This window comes from Callithrix jacchus, chromosome 19 (genome assembly GCF_049354715.1).
Source record: "Callithrix jacchus isolate 240 chromosome 19, calJac240_pri, whole genome shotgun sequence".
NCBI classification, from domain to species: domain Eukaryota; kingdom Metazoa; phylum Chordata; class Mammalia; order Primates; family Cebidae; genus Callithrix; species Callithrix jacchus.
In genome coordinates, this window is record NC_133520.1 from 37,038,062 (window position 1) to 37,058,345 (window position 20,284).

At 46.2% G+C, this 20,284-nt stretch overlaps 1 protein-coding gene across 4 annotated transcripts in view; it reads left to right on the forward strand.

Moving 5' to 3' along the window:
- The first annotated feature begins 1,104 nt into the window (after positions 1 to 1,104).
- Positions 1,105 to 20,284, forward strand: part of CAMK1G (calcium/calmodulin dependent protein kinase IG) — a 31,632-nt gene continuing 12,452 nt past the window's right edge. The window contains exons 1-4 of one of the 4 annotated variants that reach the window (XM_035280990.3): positions 1,105 to 1,160; positions 8,912 to 9,022; positions 12,170 to 12,290; positions 18,491 to 18,619. In XM_035280990.3, the coding sequence (XP_035136881.1) occupies positions 12,199 to 12,290; positions 18,491 to 18,619 (221 nt within the window). In that variant the 5' untranslated portion in view covers positions 1,105 to 1,160; positions 8,912 to 9,022; positions 12,170 to 12,198. Of the gene's footprint in view, positions 1,322 to 2,007; positions 2,152 to 8,911; positions 9,023 to 12,169; positions 12,291 to 18,490; positions 18,620 to 20,284 lie in introns of those variants that run through there. The other 3 variants (XM_008985612.5, XM_002760756.4, XM_008985611.5) reach the window with 3 other exon arrangements.

The following is a 20,284-nucleotide window of genomic DNA, read 5'->3' on the forward strand; positions in this document are numbered from 1 at the left end:
CACAAACAGAGCAAACACTGGAGTTTCTCACTTGAGTGTTTGGAAGGTGGTAGCCCATTAGCCGAGCTGGGAAAACTGGAGGAAAGTAGGTTTGAGGGTGGCCATAACACATTCACCCTTCTTTGTAGGTGACAGTGAACATTTGGATGCTGAGGTTGAGGATGACAACCAGCTGGGGTGTGGACTGGGGAGATTCTCATGAAGATGGTAAATGATCCAGTGAGTAGATGGTAACCTTAGGGGGAGAATAGAGAAGAATACGAGAGAGCAGATGACAAGAGGTTAAAGAATTCTGCACTGAAGGGACAACCCCTGAGGAGCTAAGATGGAGACTGTGAAGCCTTGGACAAGGGGCAGGAGGGAGAGATGAGTACAGGAGGCAGAGGGAACAGAGATTTTCCAGAGGAGGGGGTGATTTCCTGGGGTCTCGTGGGTTAGGACTGAGACAGTTTTGGAGATCAGAATGTTGAACTTCTGAAGAAGACATATCAAAGATATTGGGTGGGGCGATCCAACCGAGGGAGGTCCCCTGTGGAACATCCAAGGCCTTTTCTCCCTGTTTCTCTGTAAGAGATAACAAGCAAGGTGGAGGCTGAGATGTCTTCAGTCCCTACATGTCAGCCAGTGTAGATGTTCTGTTTTTCCGAGAGGTATTTTTATACAACAGACACCAGCATCTGAGTGATTAAAAGAGAAACTGAGGTATACAATCCTAGAAAGCTTCTCTGATTTTTTTCTGTCATCACCCATTCAGGATAATGGGAATCTATAATCTAATGTTTTTGTTTTTTATTGTTCCTTTCCGTGTTTCCATCACACACATCAATGAAAACACAATTGCACGCACGCATGCACACACACACACGAATGTGTCCAGACACAGACACCAGGCAAAAATCCACAAGCATTTTTCTGGATGAGACTCATTGTTGCTCACTGGGAGGGAGGGAGAGCAGAGCCCTGGAAAGGAAAGAGAGATGCAAGCCACCCTAGCTACTTTTACTCCCCTTTAAGGCTGCATAGTTACGGTCCTGGGAAAGAAAACTCCTGCATTCCTCCCCTTTAATTGGGTTTATTGTTAAAGCCCTGGAGCAGCTAATCCTCACAGACCTGTAGGAGCTGGAGTGGGAGCCCAAGCAGGATTCTTCCTAAGTCCCTGGGTAAGATGAACCTGCTTTTTTTCTTGGCTTTAGGGGGTCTCCTTGCTTAGTGGGAAGCGTGCAGCACCTAGCGAGTGGATTTGAAGAGCCACTTTGTAAGCAACTTGGGCATTTATTTCAGCCCCAATTCCAGTCTTCCCTGACTCTTTTGGCATCATAAGGTAAGTTGTAGCTGTCTTGGAAAATAAGTCTGAATGGGGTCCGGATGGAGCCATCTGTCCGTCACTCCTGGGCTGGCTTGAATGGAAGCCTTCTGCACTTCTGGGCAGGGAAAAGGGAGAAAAATATCTTTATGTGCCCCTCCTTCAGTGCCTGCATTCTAGGGACAAGCCTCCAGGCTCTGTGCCTGGAGGGACCTCGTCCAACTGAGGGTGGTGTCAGGACCTCCAGCTCTCTTGCACCCCTCCCTCCTGCTCAACCTTCATCTGCTAACCTCTCTGACCCCATCCATCAAATAAGATAATGCCCTCTCTGCCCACCTCTTTGGGTTATTGAGATAATTAGCAGAACCAGGTGGCAAAAGATTTGTAAACAGCCTGTGGCTCTGCAAACCTAAGGAAGAAGAATCAGCCTCAGTTCCTGCTGGAGGGGTCTGTGGACGGGTTTCAGGCTCCCTGTCCCGGCCACGGTAAGATGCAGAACACAGCCGAGCTATCACTGTCAGTCACAAGACAGCTCCTTCACCTTCCCCAGGGGTGCATCTACCTCCCTTCTGTTTTTAAACTTCCTTAGTTTAGCTCTCAGGTGAAGATCTTAAAAGGAGATCTGGATTCACCAGCACCACCACCCCCATCCACGCCGTGGCCCCTTCTCTCCACGTAACTTTGACGCACAAAACATTAACCCTGAGGCTCCCGGGGGTGGCTGCCAGGGCTTGCGTGCGTCTGGCTGCAGTGCTTGGCTGGCCAGCCTCTTGCTCTGGAGTCAGATAAATTGATCATGAGGAAAATCTCTGAGAAGGGTCAAGAGAGTCAAGCAGATTCTGCCTTAGGTAAGAAGATGATCTTTTCCAGATCATAGGCTGGACACAGAACAAGGCCCCTGTCATTCCTGCTGATCCAAGCTTAACCAGAGCCAAAGATGAGACCCACCTCTGAAACAGGCCATAACATAGAGTGCTTAGTAATACCTGATATGGGGACACACTTTACAGTTTGTAATGTGCTTTTACTTAATCAGCTTTAGGATGATCCCGTCAGATGGTGTGGCATGTATGACTTCCTTCTTAGTACAGATGAGACCAATAAGGCTTAGAGGTTAAGTGGTTTGCCTGGGGTTGCAAAGCTGGTGATGGTGGTGGCATTTGAACCCAGATCTATCGATGGGTTCCGTGATGCTGCAGATTGCTCTGGTGTGTGTGTGCGCGCGCTTAGAGTACTCTTCAGAAAGTACTCTTTGGGAAAGAATCTTGAGGTTAGAGTGAGAGATGGTTTGAGCTGGAGCCATGAGAGGCTTGGGGCAATAGACATGCTGCCTCCAGCCTCAATGCTGAGAAATCTGAGTGCTTTGGGGATTCAGCCTTTTCCAGATTGTCCAAGCCATGTGTTCCCAGGGGAATCAATCAGATGTTACGATTGCATTACAGCATCATGAGGATGAAGGTGGAGAGAGTGACATCCCAGCAACCGCCACCAGGAAAGAGGCAACAGGTTATGTGGTAGAGTGATGAGGAGACTAGAGCTGGAATCCAGTCCAGTTCTATCATTCACTGTCTGTTTGATTTGGGGGATATTTCTGAACATTTCTGCTTATCAGTACCTCAGCTGTAAAATGCGGTTACCTTGAAAGGTGGCTGTGGCATTGAACAAGATAATGTATGCAAAGTGCCTAGTGCAGTGCCCCACCCAGGTTCCTGGTCCCGGGCAGCAGATACCACAAAGCCTGGGAGGGATTCTACCTGGAAGTGAAAAGCATCCCCTCCTAAGAGGAGAGCACCCTCCTCACTCCCTCTCCCCCATACACACGCACACAGGGCCAGAAATAAATTGCCACACGAGTGCGCGCGAGTGTCGGTGCCCAGCCGCAGCCTGCCAGCGCCAGCGAGTGAATGAGCTGCTGCATGAATGAGGGGGAGCGGCTAAGTCTGCAAACAGGCTGCGTGCCTGGCGCTACAACTGCAGACGCGCCGCTATGGTCAATGGTGAGGGGGTTGGGGCTGAGTGGGAGCAGCTGCCAGCAAGAAAGCAAGCTGGAGCAGGCAGGGGACTGCATGGACTGTCCGTGATTGCCAAACCCATGTCCTTGGAGGAAAGGCTGATAATTCAGAGCATCCTGACACAGCCCTTCGTCCTGAGTTCAGCCTGTCTGTCCTTCCTTTCGCACTCCATCCCTGGTAGGGGAAAGATCCCTCCTCTCCCCTTCTGAGAGCCACAGGAGAGTACCTGGCTGAGAGGCTTAATAGTAATGAGCATCCAAGCTGTAGGAAGGAGGAGCCTCTTGCATGGGATTAGGTTTGAAGGCAGTGTGTGACACACAGTCAGCAATAACCTTGAAAACTCCTTAGAAAAGTGCCCCAGTGGCGACCTGCATACTGCCCAGGGGAAAAAAAGGTATTATTTCCTCTCACAGTGCAACAGTTCCCGGTTTTCTTGGTTGAGTACCAGAAATAGTTGGCTTGCATTTAGAGCTATGATGTATGAAAAATCATTTATCTTTAAACACTTTAGAATCACAGTGAGATGAGATGCTCACACTGTGAAAGGCACGTGGGAGCTGGGACCAGATGAAGGAACAGCAGATTCCTGTGTCTTGTCCTGTGCTCACCCCTGTTTAAATCTTTGTTTCCCTTTCTCTTTCCCCGGCTCTCAGTGTTTAATTCATGTGCCTATAATGTGGAGCCACTGCATGGCACTTTAGCGGCTGCAGACTGCTTTTGTGCCCATTGAAGCATCAGACCTCCTAAGGAATGCTGAGAAATAGAGCAGGGATCATTATTATTCCCATTCGGCAGATGAGGAAACCGAGGCCCAATGTGCTTAGGAGCACACTAAGAATAAGCAGTATACCCTGCTCTCTACAATGGCCCCTGTGCTCTCTACAATGGCCCTAGAGAATGATCTTCACATCCTCTGTAAGAAGCACACAATAAGCCATTATGTGTGCCTATTGTGTGCTTCTTATGGCTTGTCACTGCTACAAGAGTGATTTTGTTAAACTTAAATATGGGTTTGCACCTTAAATAAACTGCAGGCAACAATTGAAAAACCTTCCTGGGTCATTTTGTGAACAGAAAGTGGCACACAGAGTTGGTCTTTGAAATGCAGAACAGCAATGGCAGAAGGGCTGGGAAATGGAGTGGATGGTTTTTGGAGTTTCTTTCCAGCCAGAAGTCTCCTGAAGCCTTTAGGGTCCAGAGCCTGGGCTTTGGCAAGCTGATGAGCCACATGGGTTGCAGTTCTGACACAAGCCCAGCCATTCACCTGTGACACCCGAGGAGGTTGGGACTGTGACCGATGGCAAAGGGCTGCTAGAAATTTCATCTGTCCCTCCAAAATATGAAGAATCACAAAGCATTAGAGATGGTGTACTCTACATTTTCCAAAGTATGCTCTGAGAAACCTAGATCCCCTGGACACTAATATTAGTGTTATAACAGGAAAGAATTTTACTGTCTGCTAAGTTTGGGAACTGCCAGGTGAAACAGCTGTAAGCAGGTATCTTTAATGGTCCTCCGAGCCTTTATTAAGCTAATGTGGATTATGAATCTCCAAGAAGGGGGCCAGAGGAGGTAGCAAGTCCACCCTGCTCAAGCGTCAGCCAGCACTAATATACTGAAAAGGAAACTTCAGGGAACTTTAATCTAGTCCAATCTCCTCTGTTCACCAAAGAGGAAGATGGGCACTCAGGGATGTGTAGTGATCTGCTTGGGGCTGCACAGCTCCCGAATGTCAAACAAGACTGGAACGAGCCTGGGTTCTTTCTAGTGTTCTTTCAACCCAGTGGATGATGTACAGTCCAATATGGGCCAGAGTCTAGAAAATTGTGGGACCCAGGCAAGAAAACTTCCCACCTTTTGCCTTTTACCCCTTTGTAACCAAACGCTGTACATATTTCCATGATTTTGTGTGCCCCAGCCTGCAGGCAGAGAGCACATTCTTATTAAAGATGATCCAACCGATAACCTCCCTCCCAAGGCCCATAGGCCTTTCTGAGTCATGCTCCCAAAGAGTGGAAAGCCCTGGAAGCAGAGACTATAAAGCAGTCTTAGGGTAGACTGATTCCTCTAAGGTCAGTAAAAGATCCAGGCATGATCTAGAAGGCTCTGAGCCTCCTCACTATGCCCCAGAGTGATTCATGCCTCTTTGTTCAGAAGCCCTTAGTGACAGCACTGGCAAAAGGAGGGTGACTCTTCCCATCGGTAGAATTGGGTGGGGTTGAAGAGGTGCTACTCAAAGATGCTCTCCTTCCCTGTTGGTATCTCCTCTGGTTTGTCCATGCCCAATATGAACACTATTATTGTTCCTGCACTGTACATACACTGGAATGGAGTGGGGTGGATTGGAGTGGATTGGATGGAAGGCCTTTGGATTATAACGTGATGCTTCTAAGACTCTGGATCACTAATTAGGAAGGTAACACTTTTAAGCTCTTAGCTCAGCTGATTTATTTAATAAGCACCTCGGGCAGGTCCTGAAATGGCTGCAACTCAAATAGGAAACTTTGGGTAGGGAGGCCACATGGAGAGTGGGGCAGAAATCAGAATCCAGAGAGGGAATCCGGGCAGGGTGGGATCATGAGGCGACCTGGCAGTTTTTGGGTATATGACCGCAGTGAGGAGGCCACTGCAGACAAACCTCATCTGCCTGAGAGTTCTCTCTGGGGAGAGTGATCCTGCCTTTACCAAATGAAGCTAGAGAAGAAGGAAAGACAGAGAAGCTCCACGGAAGGAGCACCTGCCTCCTGGGCTCGCGGCCCAAGCATCTCTCACCACCATCTCATATGCAGGCACCACACGGCCTGCCACTAGGAACATGGAAAGGGCTGCACACAGAGGCAGTGTCACCCCAAGGCTGTACTGCCAGCCCTTTAGGAAGAACTTTCCCCTCTGTAGTCTCCTTCACAGCTGCAGAATTTTCCCTCAAGAGGCCAGGAAGACCATCCAAAAATACAGTGAAGCACTAACCAGGAGGCAGGTATGGTACGAAGCCCAAGCTCCCTACAAGATAGCCAAAGTCTTTGTGTGGAGTTACTTTCTATAGAAGAGATCAACCTCAAACAAATAAACAGGGTGCTTTGTGATTATCATACGGATTACAGAAGAAAGCACTGGCTCACCTGAGAGAGTAACTCTAGGTGTGGGTAGATGGACTCTAGGTAGAAATGGTCAGGAAGAGCCTTGTCTGGTGTCCCAAGTTCTTCTGACCAAGAACTGGACACAGATCCCTCCCAGGCACTACTGTCCCTGAAATGATGATGAAAACAAAGAGGCCAAGCATATTTGGCCTTCTGAGGCCATTCCACAGAAGGACTGCTGTGCCATGGACAGAGCCTCACAGCGAGGACTATAGACAGGGAGGCCCTGCTGCTGTCTCTTCCAGGGCTCGGGTCGTCTTGCTATGGGTTCCTCTCTAACGCAATATAAAGAATACATCCACCCACCTTCCATACTCATCTCAAGTCTAACTCCTCCACAGTGCCCTCCCCAATCAACCCAACCCCAAGGTTTTCTTTCTCATTCACTCCTTTAGCAACCATGGGCTGGACCTTTAGTGAGTTCCAGGCACAGTAGTAGGTTCCAGGATTTCAAAGATGAGTAACACATGGTCCCTGTCCTTTAAGCAGACTGGCCTGCATTCTTAGCTCCTTATTTATATATCTATATTTGGTCTTCATAACTTGATTGTAAGCACTTTTAAGGCCAGGCTCCTATCATAGAAATGTCTATTTATACTCCAAAGGGTATACAGGAAGTACTCAATAAATGCATGTTGAATGAAGGAGTATTACCACCACAACTCAAAGATAGTCCCATGAATAAGGTTATTTTCTTTGCCAGGAGCCGTTTTTGCAGAATTTTCTTGAGAATCTTGCTCTGTTGAGGTGCGAGGTGCCTGAACCAGCCATGAAGCCAACATCCTCCACGTCTCCTGAGCTATCGATGTGAAATCAGCCCTAAATCTCAGAGAAATCTGTGGCGGCTGCTCCTGAGCTTTGAAACCCAATGGAAATTGTTGCCAGAAATAGAGTGAGAGGCGGGGAGTACTTTGGAAACAAATGAGAGCAATATTGAAGCTTCAAGCTCCTTAGAATTTGTTTTCTTTTCCTCTGAAAGGGCCTAGATTACAGAAGTCAAGAGAGGAGGGGGAGGACTTTAGCAGAAAGAAGCAGGGTGCAGCCATGGAAGGAACGTGGGCACCCCTTTCAAAGCCCGCTGTTCAGACCTCCACCAAGCAGGGCATGGCGGTCCTGAGGCCATTGTTGCAAGGCTTCAGAGGGGTGGGAAGGAAAATCCAAAGGTATGGGGGTTTCAGATCTGGGCCTTTGAGTTTTCTGCATTGCACTGAAGACGGAACTAAATGGTTAGAATTCAGTGTATGGGAGGAGGGGTGGGCGGGAAAGATGTTTTCTTATAGCCTAGCTTCGGCTAAGAATACTATGTTTTTAAAGCTATTTAAGAGAGAAGGGAAAGAAGGAACAGTGAGTACAGATCTGCTAATGAGGTGGTGCAGCCTCCTGGAGAACAGGCTGTCATTCCATGGGAGCTCCGGAAGGGGGAGTGTTGGACGCCCGGCTCTTGGTCCCAGAGCTGGAAGACAGCCCTTGATTGGCTCATTACCTGGAAAAGCGGCAACTACAGCCCTGTTGTTCTGTGGAGAGGGGAGAGAGAGAGGGTGGGGGAGGCACAAACGCAGTTGATTTTGCTTTGTTAAATGTTCAAACCTTTGCCCTCATCCCCTACATTCAAGACTTCCCAGCAGCAGTGTATCGACACAGCAAGAAGTATTTTTGATGCCCCCTGAAGACTGGGTCAGCTAAATGAGACTCTTTAAATCTCATAAGATTAACATGCAATAATGGACAATCGCAAATTTAGAGTACCCCATTTTTCTTTTTGCAGCCTGGTAGAGTGAGAGTTCATGCATTCTACATACTAAGCACCCTCATAAGTGGAAGCTGCTTGATTTGGGGCTCAGGATCTACAAGAAAGGCATCTGGCTAAAGACATCCCCCTACTCTTATATTCCATCCTACTCAAAGAGAGCTCCACTAGTCAGGGTCCATTTGTCTCCACCTTGTGTGCTGTGCCCTCGAAGTCAAGTATCAGCCCACCACTGCCAGTGAAACCTCCTCTGGCCAGTGCCTGCATCCTCAACTGCTGGGTCCCTCCAGGATCCCACCCTGCCAAGAGGAGCAGATCAGCAAATGGGCCAGAAGACCCAAGCACAAGCTACTGGATGGATATTCAACCAGATCGATCATGAAGGAGTTTCTCATATGCATTTTAAAATAATAAACAGCCACCAATTATTATATAGCCAGGTTGTAAGTTCCCATACTATACTAAAATGTACACCAAAATATCCAGCTTCCTTGTTTCTTATAAATATTTCTCATGAATTTCCACCCCATCAGGCAGCAAAAAAGGGAAAGGGGGAACTTTACATTTGAATTTGTCTGCTGTAGCATATCAATCTCCCTTTGGCTGTCAAGAATCTCATTTAGCTGACCTTGTACCTTTCAGGAAGACACATAGTCTTAAGATGGCCTTTCCTCTTTCTGCTCTACTTCAAGATGGCCTTTTATGTTGAAAGGTATTTACCTGACCTTGTTGTCATATGGGAGAAGGGGGCCTCAGACTTATCAGAGACTCTGGATTCCACAGTCCTCTGGATCTCATCAGAAGCTGACTGGTGACCCCTGAGGTATGACTGGTCCCACTGGTTCATGGGGATCATGCTGACATACTGTACTAAAGGCCCTTAGCCCAGCTGTTTGCTTATCTGAAAAGCCCTAATCATCATTGTCTCCTCACCAAGCCCAGCAGGCTGGCCCTGACATCCCCTTATAGGGCCATGAGCAATGATGAGCTGGTAAATGTTTAATGACAGGTCTTGGGGCAGGGGGGAGGTGGAGTCAGGGAGAAGCCCTGATTGTAACTGTTGCCACTGTCCTTGGTGTAAATACTCCTATTAGGCCAGGAGTGGTGGCTCACACCTGTAATCCCAGCATTTTGGGAGGCCAAGATGGGAGGGTTGCTTGAGCCCAGGAGTTCGAGACCAGTCTAGGCAATTTTAACATAAGGCAGGCGTTGGGGTGCATGCCTATAGTCTCAACTACTAGGGTGGCTGAGGTCGGAGGATCACTTCAGGCCAGGGGTTGAGACTGCAGTGAGGAATGATCACACCACTGCACTCCAGCTTGGGCAATAGAGCAAGACTCTGTCTTAAAAAAAAAAAAACCTCCAATGCTCCCGCTGTGGTCACTTTCTGGCTGCCAACATAACACCATATATATGCAGAGCTCACTTTCATGAGCTGGCATGAGCTGGCCCTAGGGAGCTTTCAGAGTCTCTGCCCATCATGTGCACCGTCTCAACTCACCTCGTCCCTCAAGGCCTCCCCATGATTCCTCATTGCCCTCTTCAATGCTGTTGCAGGCAGAGGTCCTCCTAGACTTACAGCCTCCCTCCAGCAAGCAGGTCCTGGTAAGCTACCCCATCCATGTCACCAGTCTCCCTATTCCTGAACAGATGCTCTACTCCAAGATTGCAAAAGCAAAGATCTGTGCTTCTGAAAACTACACCATCTGTCTCCCATCCCCTTTCCAGGATCCACTTGGACTGAAAGTATCCATCTTTCCACCTCCTCTTCCCCTCTGCCAAGGGCCTCGCTTGTATCACATTCTTCTTCTTCTCAGGACTCTAAGTCTCATAGTCGTGTTTTAATGGCAGAAGAGGTTTCCCTTTAGTCCGTGGAACTGATTTTACCACGAGTCCTCCAGATGTGGATTACCAGGAATGAAATACATCAATAAATGTCTCTAGAATATTATCTGTTACAATTGTTTATCACTGTAGCAGAACAGAAAAAAAATTAAAAAGAAACAATTTTTTATCATGTGTGAAGCAATGTCTCTGTGTGTGCCATTTCATTTAAGCTTTACCATAAAGGGTTTTGCCCCCACTTTACAGATGAGGAAATAGATTCAAAGAGGTCAGTAACTTGCCTGAGGCCATTTAACTGGTAACTAGCAGAGGTAAAATTTGAACTCAGGTTGACCTCCAAAACTATGCTCTTCACCTAATGCTTAATTGTAGAGGAACAAACTTTCCTTTTGTTCAAAGGCTATTATAAATAGAAGCCCCCATAGAGTCTACAGGTAGTTTTTCTCAAGAGGGGAAGGGAGGTCATTGCCCAAGAGGGACAGCCATTAGACACATTTTCCTATTTTGCCATCAGGTTCAAGGAGTCTGAGGGAAAGGGTGTTGGCAGAAATGCTGTCTCACTCTTCACTCCTGGACACCCAGTACCCTGCCATCAGCTGTTGGAGAGGGTAGCCAGAGTGGAATATCCAAAGGAACAGAGATTCCCTCCAGCCATTTAGCCCCATCCCAAAGATGTGTTTCTCTCTAGTATTCATGAGCTCAGTCAGGTCACCCCCAAGCAACCCCAGATGCTCCTGCTAGAGACATGGGACTCCTCTTTGACTCTGTCGGCCCCACCATATGACACATCGCCTAATACTGTAGATAACTGGACTCCCAGAATATATCCCGGGTTCATCCTCTTCTTCACTCCCATCTGGCCTGAGCTACCATCATCTCTCTCCTAAACTTCTGTCCCCTACCTGTTTTGTTTTCCATGCTGTGACTCCTGCCCTCTCCACTCCCTTCACAGATCAGCCAGCGTGAACTCTTTAAAAAAAAACCTCAATGGTGTAAGTAACTCCTCTGCTAAAAATCCTTCCTGTCTTCCCATCTCACTTAGAAGAAAATCCAGTATCTTTAACCAGAGTCTACACAGCCCTTTATGGTCTGCCCCTGCCTGCCTCTCCCTGCCCACTCATCATCCCCCATCACACAGAGCTCACTGTGCACCAGCCTCTGGAGCACACCATGGTCTTTCCTCCCTTCGAGCTCTGGTACTTTTTATTTTGCAGAGAAGCTCTTTCACGTGCTCTTTGCTTGGTTGGCTCCTTCCCAAACTTTGGGTCTCAGCTTAAATATGACCTGCTCAAGAGGCCTTCCCTGGCCTTTATCTGAAGAAGCCCCTTCCTGTTTATCTCTATGACAAACCCAGGTTTTTGCCTTTCATGGTTTTCTGCACACTTTGTAACTGTACACGTGTCACTTTACTTGCCCATTGCCCATCTCCTTCAGACTGGTAGCCCCATGGGGGCAGGGCCAGCATCTGTATTGTTTTCAGTATACATCGGCACCTTGCACACTGTAGGTGCCAAATAAATATTGGTTGACTGTTGAATAAATGTGGTAACTCCAGAACTCTGATATAAATTTAGGACATGATTCAATTTAGATTTTCGTGAATAACTATTTGCCCAGCATTGTGCTAAATGTTGTAGGAGTTACGAAAACAGCACAATACTCATTCATTTAACCCATAACAGGTGGGAGAGAGGTACTAGTGAGAAAAATTGGGGGAGGTGGCAGAGTTGTGACATTAGAGAGAAAGCCTGGCTGACTCTATAGTCTGAATAAACATTGTGACTATCATCTGGGCAACATAGGACATGCCTTAGCCCAGCTCAGATCTCCTCAAGGTGGATACTCCCAGGTTATCCACAAGGGCACTCACTTTTGCCCTGATATGAGCATGCAGCAAGCATGGTGTGCATGTGGTAGGCATTCCATGAAGTTATCATTGTAATTTTTAAAAGCAAGTGAAGAGATAGTTTTATTTTTGCCAGCTACCCTGGTTTGGTCCTAGTCCTTTCTTCTGATAATTACAGAAAGATGTATTTTAGATTCTTTTGCAGCCTGTTTTTATCTTGTTTGACAAAGCTGCTGACCAGACCTTTTTTCTCCTCTTTTCCCCCTCCCTCCAATAAAGCATCCTCAGAAGCTTCAACTCTGGAGGCAATGGGTCGAAAGGAAGAAGATGACTGCAGTTCCTGGAAGAAACAAACCACCAACATCCGGAAAACCTTCATTTTTATGGAAGTGCTGGGATCGTAAGTCCTGGGACTGTGAGGCGACGTGGGCCGGGCTGCCTGCAGTGGGAGGTTGAAAGAGTTGTTCTTGGCTGGCAGCAATTGATGAACTGGACTGAGGCTGCTGTGACTTAATTTCAATGACTTTAAAGGACTTAGGAAGAGTTTTGTGACCTGGGGAACGGTGGGTGGAGTGGGTGGCAGGTACTTTGGGTAATACCAAAGATGATTTCATACATTGGAGCCCTCAGGGAATAACAGTCCCTTTCCCCCAGGGTTCGCCTCCTTCTGACCCACCTGCTATGACTCTATTCTCCTTCCAGATCTGTGACAGCTTGTGCGTTCTTGCCTCTGTCACAGGAGAGGGGAGCTGGAGAGCACTTCTGGAGGTCCAGTGATCCTAGAACTTTCCCAGCCTCCTCCCCTAGCATCTTCATTTCCCTGGTAGTGAACAGGTCAGACCCATCTTCTGCCGTAGCTGGAAGAGAAGGGCTTTTGAGGCCCAGGGAGCTACTGGGTCACGCACACCTGAATCAGCTCCCTGCACCACCATCCTCCCTCCTCCATATTTAAGTGCTTCAGCTGTGCTGTAGTCCATACCTCTGCCAGTCTGCAGGGTGTCTGTGCCTGCTCCTTGAAGATGATTACACGGTTGGCAGACCAGAGACAGCTTGTCTGGAGCTGACTCTCCACTTAGTCCTGCCTCTCCCCTGGGAGGCTGCAGTCTCTGACGCAGGCTGGCAGCAGCTCCGGGCCACTGCCCTCCACCCCCTCAGAACCCCAGCTGGTCAGCTAATTAGTCTAGGCGAATTGAGCCTGGGCAGTGAGGAGCAGCTAGTGGGCTGTCCATCCGGGTAAGTTTTGTCTGTAGTCAATGCCACTTCACTTTGCCCTGACTAGGAAGCAGTGACCTCAGGCAATGATGGCTGCCCACACTCATGCTGTAGATAGAGAGGAGATTTCTGGGCCCTCCTGGTACAGGAAGGTTGTCAGGCCTTGCAGGTGCCGGAGGATCCCAGCAGTGTGGTGGTCATGGGAGCACTGGCCTTCCATCAAGGGCTTTTACCAAGACAGGAGTGGCTAGAGAAGGGGTTTTGGCAGGATAAAGAGACAAGGCTAATGAATAACTCAGAAATGATTTGCTAAGTGTCCCAAAAATCCAGAGGAGAGGAGAGAAGGGAGTCCAGGTTGACAAGAATTCACTGTCTGCTAGACTTGCACTGTAGGACTCAGAAGACAGACACACCTTCCCTCTGGGAACTCAGTGACATTCTAAACCTGGGAGAACATCAGAGTCATCTGGAGAGTTTGGGCCACCAACTTCTAACTGTGAAAATATTTAAACACGAGGAAAAGGTGAAATAATGGTAAAACGAACACCAGTATACCCACCACCTAAATTCAACAGTTAACATTTCACTGTACTGTATGTATTTTATACAACACACACACACACACACACACACAAACACATCACCGAACACTGAACTGTTTGTAAATAAGTTGCAAACACGATAACATGTCACCTCTGAATCTTCTGTCTGTATCTCCTAAAATAAAGGCATTTTCAGCCAGGCGCAGTGGCTCATGCCTCTAATCCCAGCACTTTGGGAGGCCAAGGCGGGTGGATCACGAGGTCAAGAGATCGAGACCATACTGGTCAACATGGTGAAACCCCATCTCTTCTAAAAACACAAAAAAATTAGCTGGGCATGGTGGCACATGCCTGTAGTCCCAGCTACCTGGGAGGCTGTGGCAGGAGAATTGCTCGAACCCAGGAGGCGGAGGTTGCGATGAGCCGAGATTGCACCATTGCACTCCAGCCTGGGTAACAAGAGTGAAAGTCTGTCTCAAAAAAAAAAAAAAAAAAAAAAAAGGCATTTTCACATATATCTATAATATCATTGCCACACTTAAGAAAATGAGTAACAATTCCTTTTAGCCTGGGTGATTTTTGAAAAAGAAATCCCTGGTCTCAGACCTACTAAACTGGAATTTGGGGAGATAGGATGCCAGGAATCTCTATTTTAAGTGCTCCTGGTTTTCTAATGCATCTAGCCCAGCAGTGATTTGGAGGGAGCAGGAGGACAAGACAGGAGGCATGTGACAGCTGTTGCAGAGGTTACAGGTGCTCAGGACAAAGACAAGTATCCTAGGCTGCAGACCCCACAGTTACTGCAGTGAGGTGTGATAGAAAGTGGAACATTTAGAGAGCAGGCTCCTCTGAATCAGGATTCACCAGGATCCCAGGACAAAGGCCTTTTATCTCTGGTCCTTAGCTCCTCTGGAAGAATGCACCAGGGAGAATATCCTTTTGTTAAACTTGCCCAAACACCATCCACCATTCCAGAGCCCTAGGGTAGCTGTAGGGAAACTGCAAAAATAGCCCCATAGCAGGGATATGTGGCCCAAGTTCCAGGCCTCCTCCTTTCACTGCCCAGGAAGAGATATTTCTCCTTGGTTCCCTCCTACCTCCTCCACCATCCAGGCTTCCTACAAGAATGGAGAGCTATTCAGAGCAGGAAATGCAACCAAGTTATATTGCAATGAGCACTCCTGGATCCAAAGACCCTTCCTGTCTTGCCTTCTGACCCATGCAACCTTGGCAGCTCAAAACTAGTTCTCTGGTTCTGACCCTGGCAGATGTCACAATTAAGCCCTCTATTCCCCTCCCCTGTCCCAACCACACCTTCTCCAATACACACTTAAAGCAGTTTAGGCAGAAGAACAGTAACAGCATTTTAAATTGCCATAACACTGCACAACTCCAGGAGGTGCCATTTGCATTCAGTACTGTGTACATGATACCTCAGAGTTGGGCACCCTGAAGGCCCAAATGTGATCCTATTCCACAAGAGGATCCAGAGTAGGGGTCTGTTTTGAAATCTGGGGACCATCATATGTGGTCCCAAAGGGGAAAAAAAGGGAAAAACTCCCAAGGTGGACGGTACTGTGTCACAGCTGTAAGGAATCTTTAAGGGGGGATGTGTTTCAACTCCCTTATTTTACAAATTAGGAAAGTGGGGTCTAAAGATGAATACAACACACAATAAATCCTCATCCAGAATTCTAACCCATCTATCCGTCCATCCATCCATTAAACAAATATTTCTTGATTGTTTTTCATGGTCAGCCAGGCATAGGACCTGGTACCCACCCACATTCATCTCCCATCATCCCTTGCCTCATACCTCACAAGTGGCGCTGGACTCTGCTGCCCTTAACTCTACCTGCTGTTCCACTCAATGCTTTTCCCATGCTTCCTCCCCATCCCACCTGAAACAGCATTTCAGATTCTTTTTTTTCTCACTGGGTTAACTCATTCACCCCTTAAAATTAAGCTCAGGGTGTTCTTAAGTCAGAGGGCCATGTATTATGTTCTCAGCTATTCCAAGAGTCATTTTGTACAAATTATGAAAAAAGTGCTCTTTCATCTAGCCTGCTGTCTGCTGGGGCAGGAAACATAATAATTACCGTATGAACATGTACGATGGCTTCAAGGTGAATGGCACCTGCTGGAGTTGTTGCACTGCACAACCTGCCCGAACCATAGCAGGGGCCCTGTCTTAAGTGTCCATTTTCTGTGGTCTCTTAATATGTCATTCTTACGTGTTGTGTATGTATCTGTGTTTCACACTGAATTCCAAGCTAGCCCAATGCTAATCTCTGTGCCAAAGAGAGGGTCCATCAGTTCAACAAGCATTCATTGAATGACTGATAGCATTTTTCAAATCAAATGCTAATTGCTTATTTGTCCCTGTTCCTCAAGAGTCTACAGGCTCCTTAAGAATGGAAACACCCACCTTTTAATTTCCAGTGTCTAAGACTCAGTAGGTGCTCAATAAATCTTGGTTGAAGGAAGGAGTAAGTGAATGGTTGAAAAGAGCAAGCTCAGAAGGCTTTGATTAACTCAGTTCCAAGTGCAGCTGGAAAAACAGGAAACTCAGACACAGGAAACACCAAGTATTTTCTAATGTAGATTTTTAAAGTCCTTGCAGAAGCTTCACTACTATTGGGCTTTCATTCTAGCATATCCAGATGGCAGGGTTGAGGGTGGCTCAGCTGTTTCCTTACTTAGATTCTCTCTCCTCTTGTACTACTGGGTGTTCTTCACAATGTTATTCAAATACTAATGATGATAATAATAGTATCTAACACATATGGTCTTAATAGATGTCAGAAACACTTTTAAGCACTTTACATATGTCAAGTCGTTTAATCTTCCAAACAACCTTGTGAATCAGATACTATTGAAACTCCCACTTTTCAGATGAGAAAATTGGGTATATGGAAGTTAAGTGACTTTTCACCCAAAAAGCTGAGATTCTAACATGACATGAACAATCAGGCTTCAGCATCTGCACCTAGCTTAACTGCTGTTCTGATGGCCTGTTCTCTAGAGGACCCCCTTCAAACCAAGAGGCCTGGAATTTGGAATCCTACCGTGTATTCCCATTGGGTTCCACCTGCTCTGTCTTCAGAGCCTTCCCCAGAGACTGCTAGATTCTGTCTTTGTCTTTGCAGATCCTACTGAATGAATAAGAGGATGCTCAGCCCCTGGCTGCTGATAACCAGTTCAGGGTGATCATCACCATCTAAAATTGAGAGAGAAGTCTTTTTGCTCTCACTGTGTCTGCACCCTGTCCCCTGTGCTACCTCCAGCTGCAACTCCAGTGTGCCACACTGCGTCACATGGAAAGTGACATGAATTGACTCGTAGTGCCTTCTTTTTAGTGGGCTTGCTGAGTAGAGAAATCTCTCCACAGCTGAAGTGGAGTCTCTGTCTCTAGGGGTCATTCCCAAACTATAGAACCAGGAAATAGCACCCCCCAGCCCCTCAGTCTTTGGTGGGATCTTTTTCTTCCAAAATGGTCTTTAAATTAGAAAGCATATTAGCATGTCAGATACACCTGCCATCAACATAGCTCAGCAGCGCCCACATGACAGTGAAGAGTAATTATCAGCCCTTCTCTCATCTACTCTTTCACTTTGTCTCTAAGTTTAATAGTTTAACTTTTTAGTTGTTAATAATTTCAAACTTAGAAAAACATTTCAAAAATAAGAATAGCACCAGGCGTGGTGGCTCACACCCATAATCCCAACACTTTGGAAGGCCAAAGCAGGAGAATTGATTGAGCCCAAGAGTTCAAGACCAGTCTGGGCAGCTGTATTAGTTAGTCCCTTTTTATACTGCTATAAAGAACAGTTCAAGACTCAGTAATTTATAAAGGAAAGAAGTTTAATTAACTCACAGTTCAGCATAGCCAGGGAGGCCTCAGGAAACTTACAATCATGCTGGAAGGTGAAGGGGAAATAAGGCACCTTCTTCACAAGGTGGCAGGAAGGAGAAGTGCCAAGTAAATGGGGAAGAACCCCTTATAAAACCATCAGGTCTCATGAGAACTCACTATCATGAGCACATCACGAGGGAAACTGCCCCCATGATCCAATCAGCTCCACCTGATCTCTCCCATGACACATGGGGATTATGAGGATTATGGGGATTATAATTCAAGATGAGATTTGAGTGGGACACAAAGCCTAACCAGATCAGCAATACAGTGAGGCCCTGTCTCTAAAAAAATAATAAAATGAGAATAGTAGAAAGAATTCCCAAATGCCCATCATCCAGATTCACCTCTTATTCACAATTTCCCATTTGCCTTCTCACTGCAGTATTCTTTGTGAGCTCGTAGAGATAGATGTAGAAAGATGATTCTTTCCTAATCTTCTGAGAGTTAGTTGTGGACACCATGACCCTTTACCCATCAAGGACATTCATGTGTATTTCTAGGGATAGGGTAGTCCCTTATGTGACCATCGTATAGTCCTCAACTTCAGTCAATTGAACATTGACACATTAAGTGTATCTAATCTGTCATCCATATTCCAGTTTTATCAGTTGACCCTATTATGTGTTTCATAGCATTTTCCGCCTCCAATATAGGTTCCAGTCTAGGGTCTGCTGTTGCACTTGGGTGTTATTCTCCCTAGCTTTTTTATGGCATTCACATTTTTGAATAATATAGCTTCCCCCCACCCCGCGCTACCCTTTTTAAATTTTTGAACTTTCCTGATGTGTCTTCAAGATTTAAATTCAGGATATGCCTTTGTGGCCAGAGTACTAAATAGACTCTGTTGCATCCTTTCTGAGGTCTCACATCGGAAGTGTAAGATGTCCATCCCATATTAAGTTTTATCTTTTGGTATCTTCTCCTCAGAGGAGCTTTCTCAGAAGTTTTCCTGGTGAAGCAAAGACTAACTGGGAAGCTCTTTGCCCTGAAGTGCATCAAGAAGTCACCTGCCTTCCGAGACAGCAGCCTGGAGAATGAGATTGCTGTGTTGAAAAAGTGAGTGGATCTTAGGGTTGATTGGATGTTACTATGGGATTATAACATTTTATTCACAAATTACCTTCAAGAAGGACTAGGGCTGGATTTCTGCACCCAAAGGCATTGTTCCCTTTGATTGAGTTGATGGGTCAGTTCAGTCAATTAGCTAAGTTTAGTTGGACAGCTGTCCTGGCTGATTTTTTTTTTTTTTTTTTTGGCAACAAATTGATTAGTAAACCCACTGGTGGCAGAACTGATCTGTGCACATAGGCTGGAGAGTAATTAGCTCAAAGAAACAAAAATCAATTGAGGGCCAACATCAGGAAAAGTCAATAATTAAGGAGGCAACATAAGATTTGGAAATTAACCTCAATTTATACCAAAGAAAATGGAGGTTCCGCATCCTGGTCACCATGAAAGTGACATCTTCAAATGTTTACAGCAAGACTTTTACAGCAGACCCTTGCTAAACCCTCATGGTATACCAAAAGTGTGTTAGGCACATGAACACAGGATCAGGACCACAAGGATGAGGCAGACAAAATTCCTTACCCTCAGGAGCCTACACTGGACACAGAGGTGACCCTAAGAAAAACTAACAAAATTAGATGTGAGTCACTCTGGCAGAAGGCAGAGTTTGGAGGAGATAAAGATTCATTTTGCCTATGTGTGTGTTTTTTATGAGTATGAGTTATTAGGCACACTTTCAAAGAAGATTGACCTTGATGGATGACTCACACCTTGTGGGGGCAAGAAAGGGAGTGCAGAAAGGGAATTCAGGCCAAGAACAGCATAAACTTTAATGTAGAACCATGACAATGCAAGGGCTGTTAGCAAAGAGTGAGTATTGGAAACCTCTGAATTGAGAGTGCATAGTACTAAGAGACAAGTGATGAAACTAAAACCATGAAATGGGACATGATTACAAAGGATCTTAGATGCCATGAGAAGGCATGTTGGCTTTATTCTGTGGCCAAAGAGGAGTCACATTGTTTGATTAATAGGCTGGAGCTATTCCTCTCAAGCACGATGGAGGATGGATTGCAGGGTACCTGCCTAGAAGATAGGAGGCCAATTATAAGACTTTCACAATAACTTAGGCATGGATTGAGAATATAAGCAAAGGTAATGACACAATCATGTGTGCCTGAAAGGACTTGATACAAGAGATGTTTCAGAGAGAGGAGTGACTGCGTTTGGGGTTGTCTGGTAGAGGTGTACAAGACAAAAGAATTAAAAGAGCCCTGAGATTGAACAATTAATTGAACAACAATATCATTGCTTGGGATAGAGAACAAAAGATGTCTGGCTTGGATGAAATAGAAAGAAACTGGTTGGAACATACTGAATATAAGTGTCCACCTATATCCACATGAAGACATCTGATAACATGCGGGAGACATAGGCCTGGGATCCAGGGACATTAAGGCAAAGAAAGATTCTCAACTAATTGAGAGCAAGGACCATGTCATCTTTCTTATTATTGCCTTGTATCAACAGTATTTATGCTCAATAAATGTTTGTTCAGTGAGTGAATAATTGATAAATTAATGTTAGCATTGCCAGCTTATGAGTATAGTTGAATCCATCAAGTGACAACTGTGACAGGTCCATACTTTCTATAATATCTTAAAGAAGATAGCTACTATTGACTATGTGTTTACTATTCCCCAGGCACCGTAC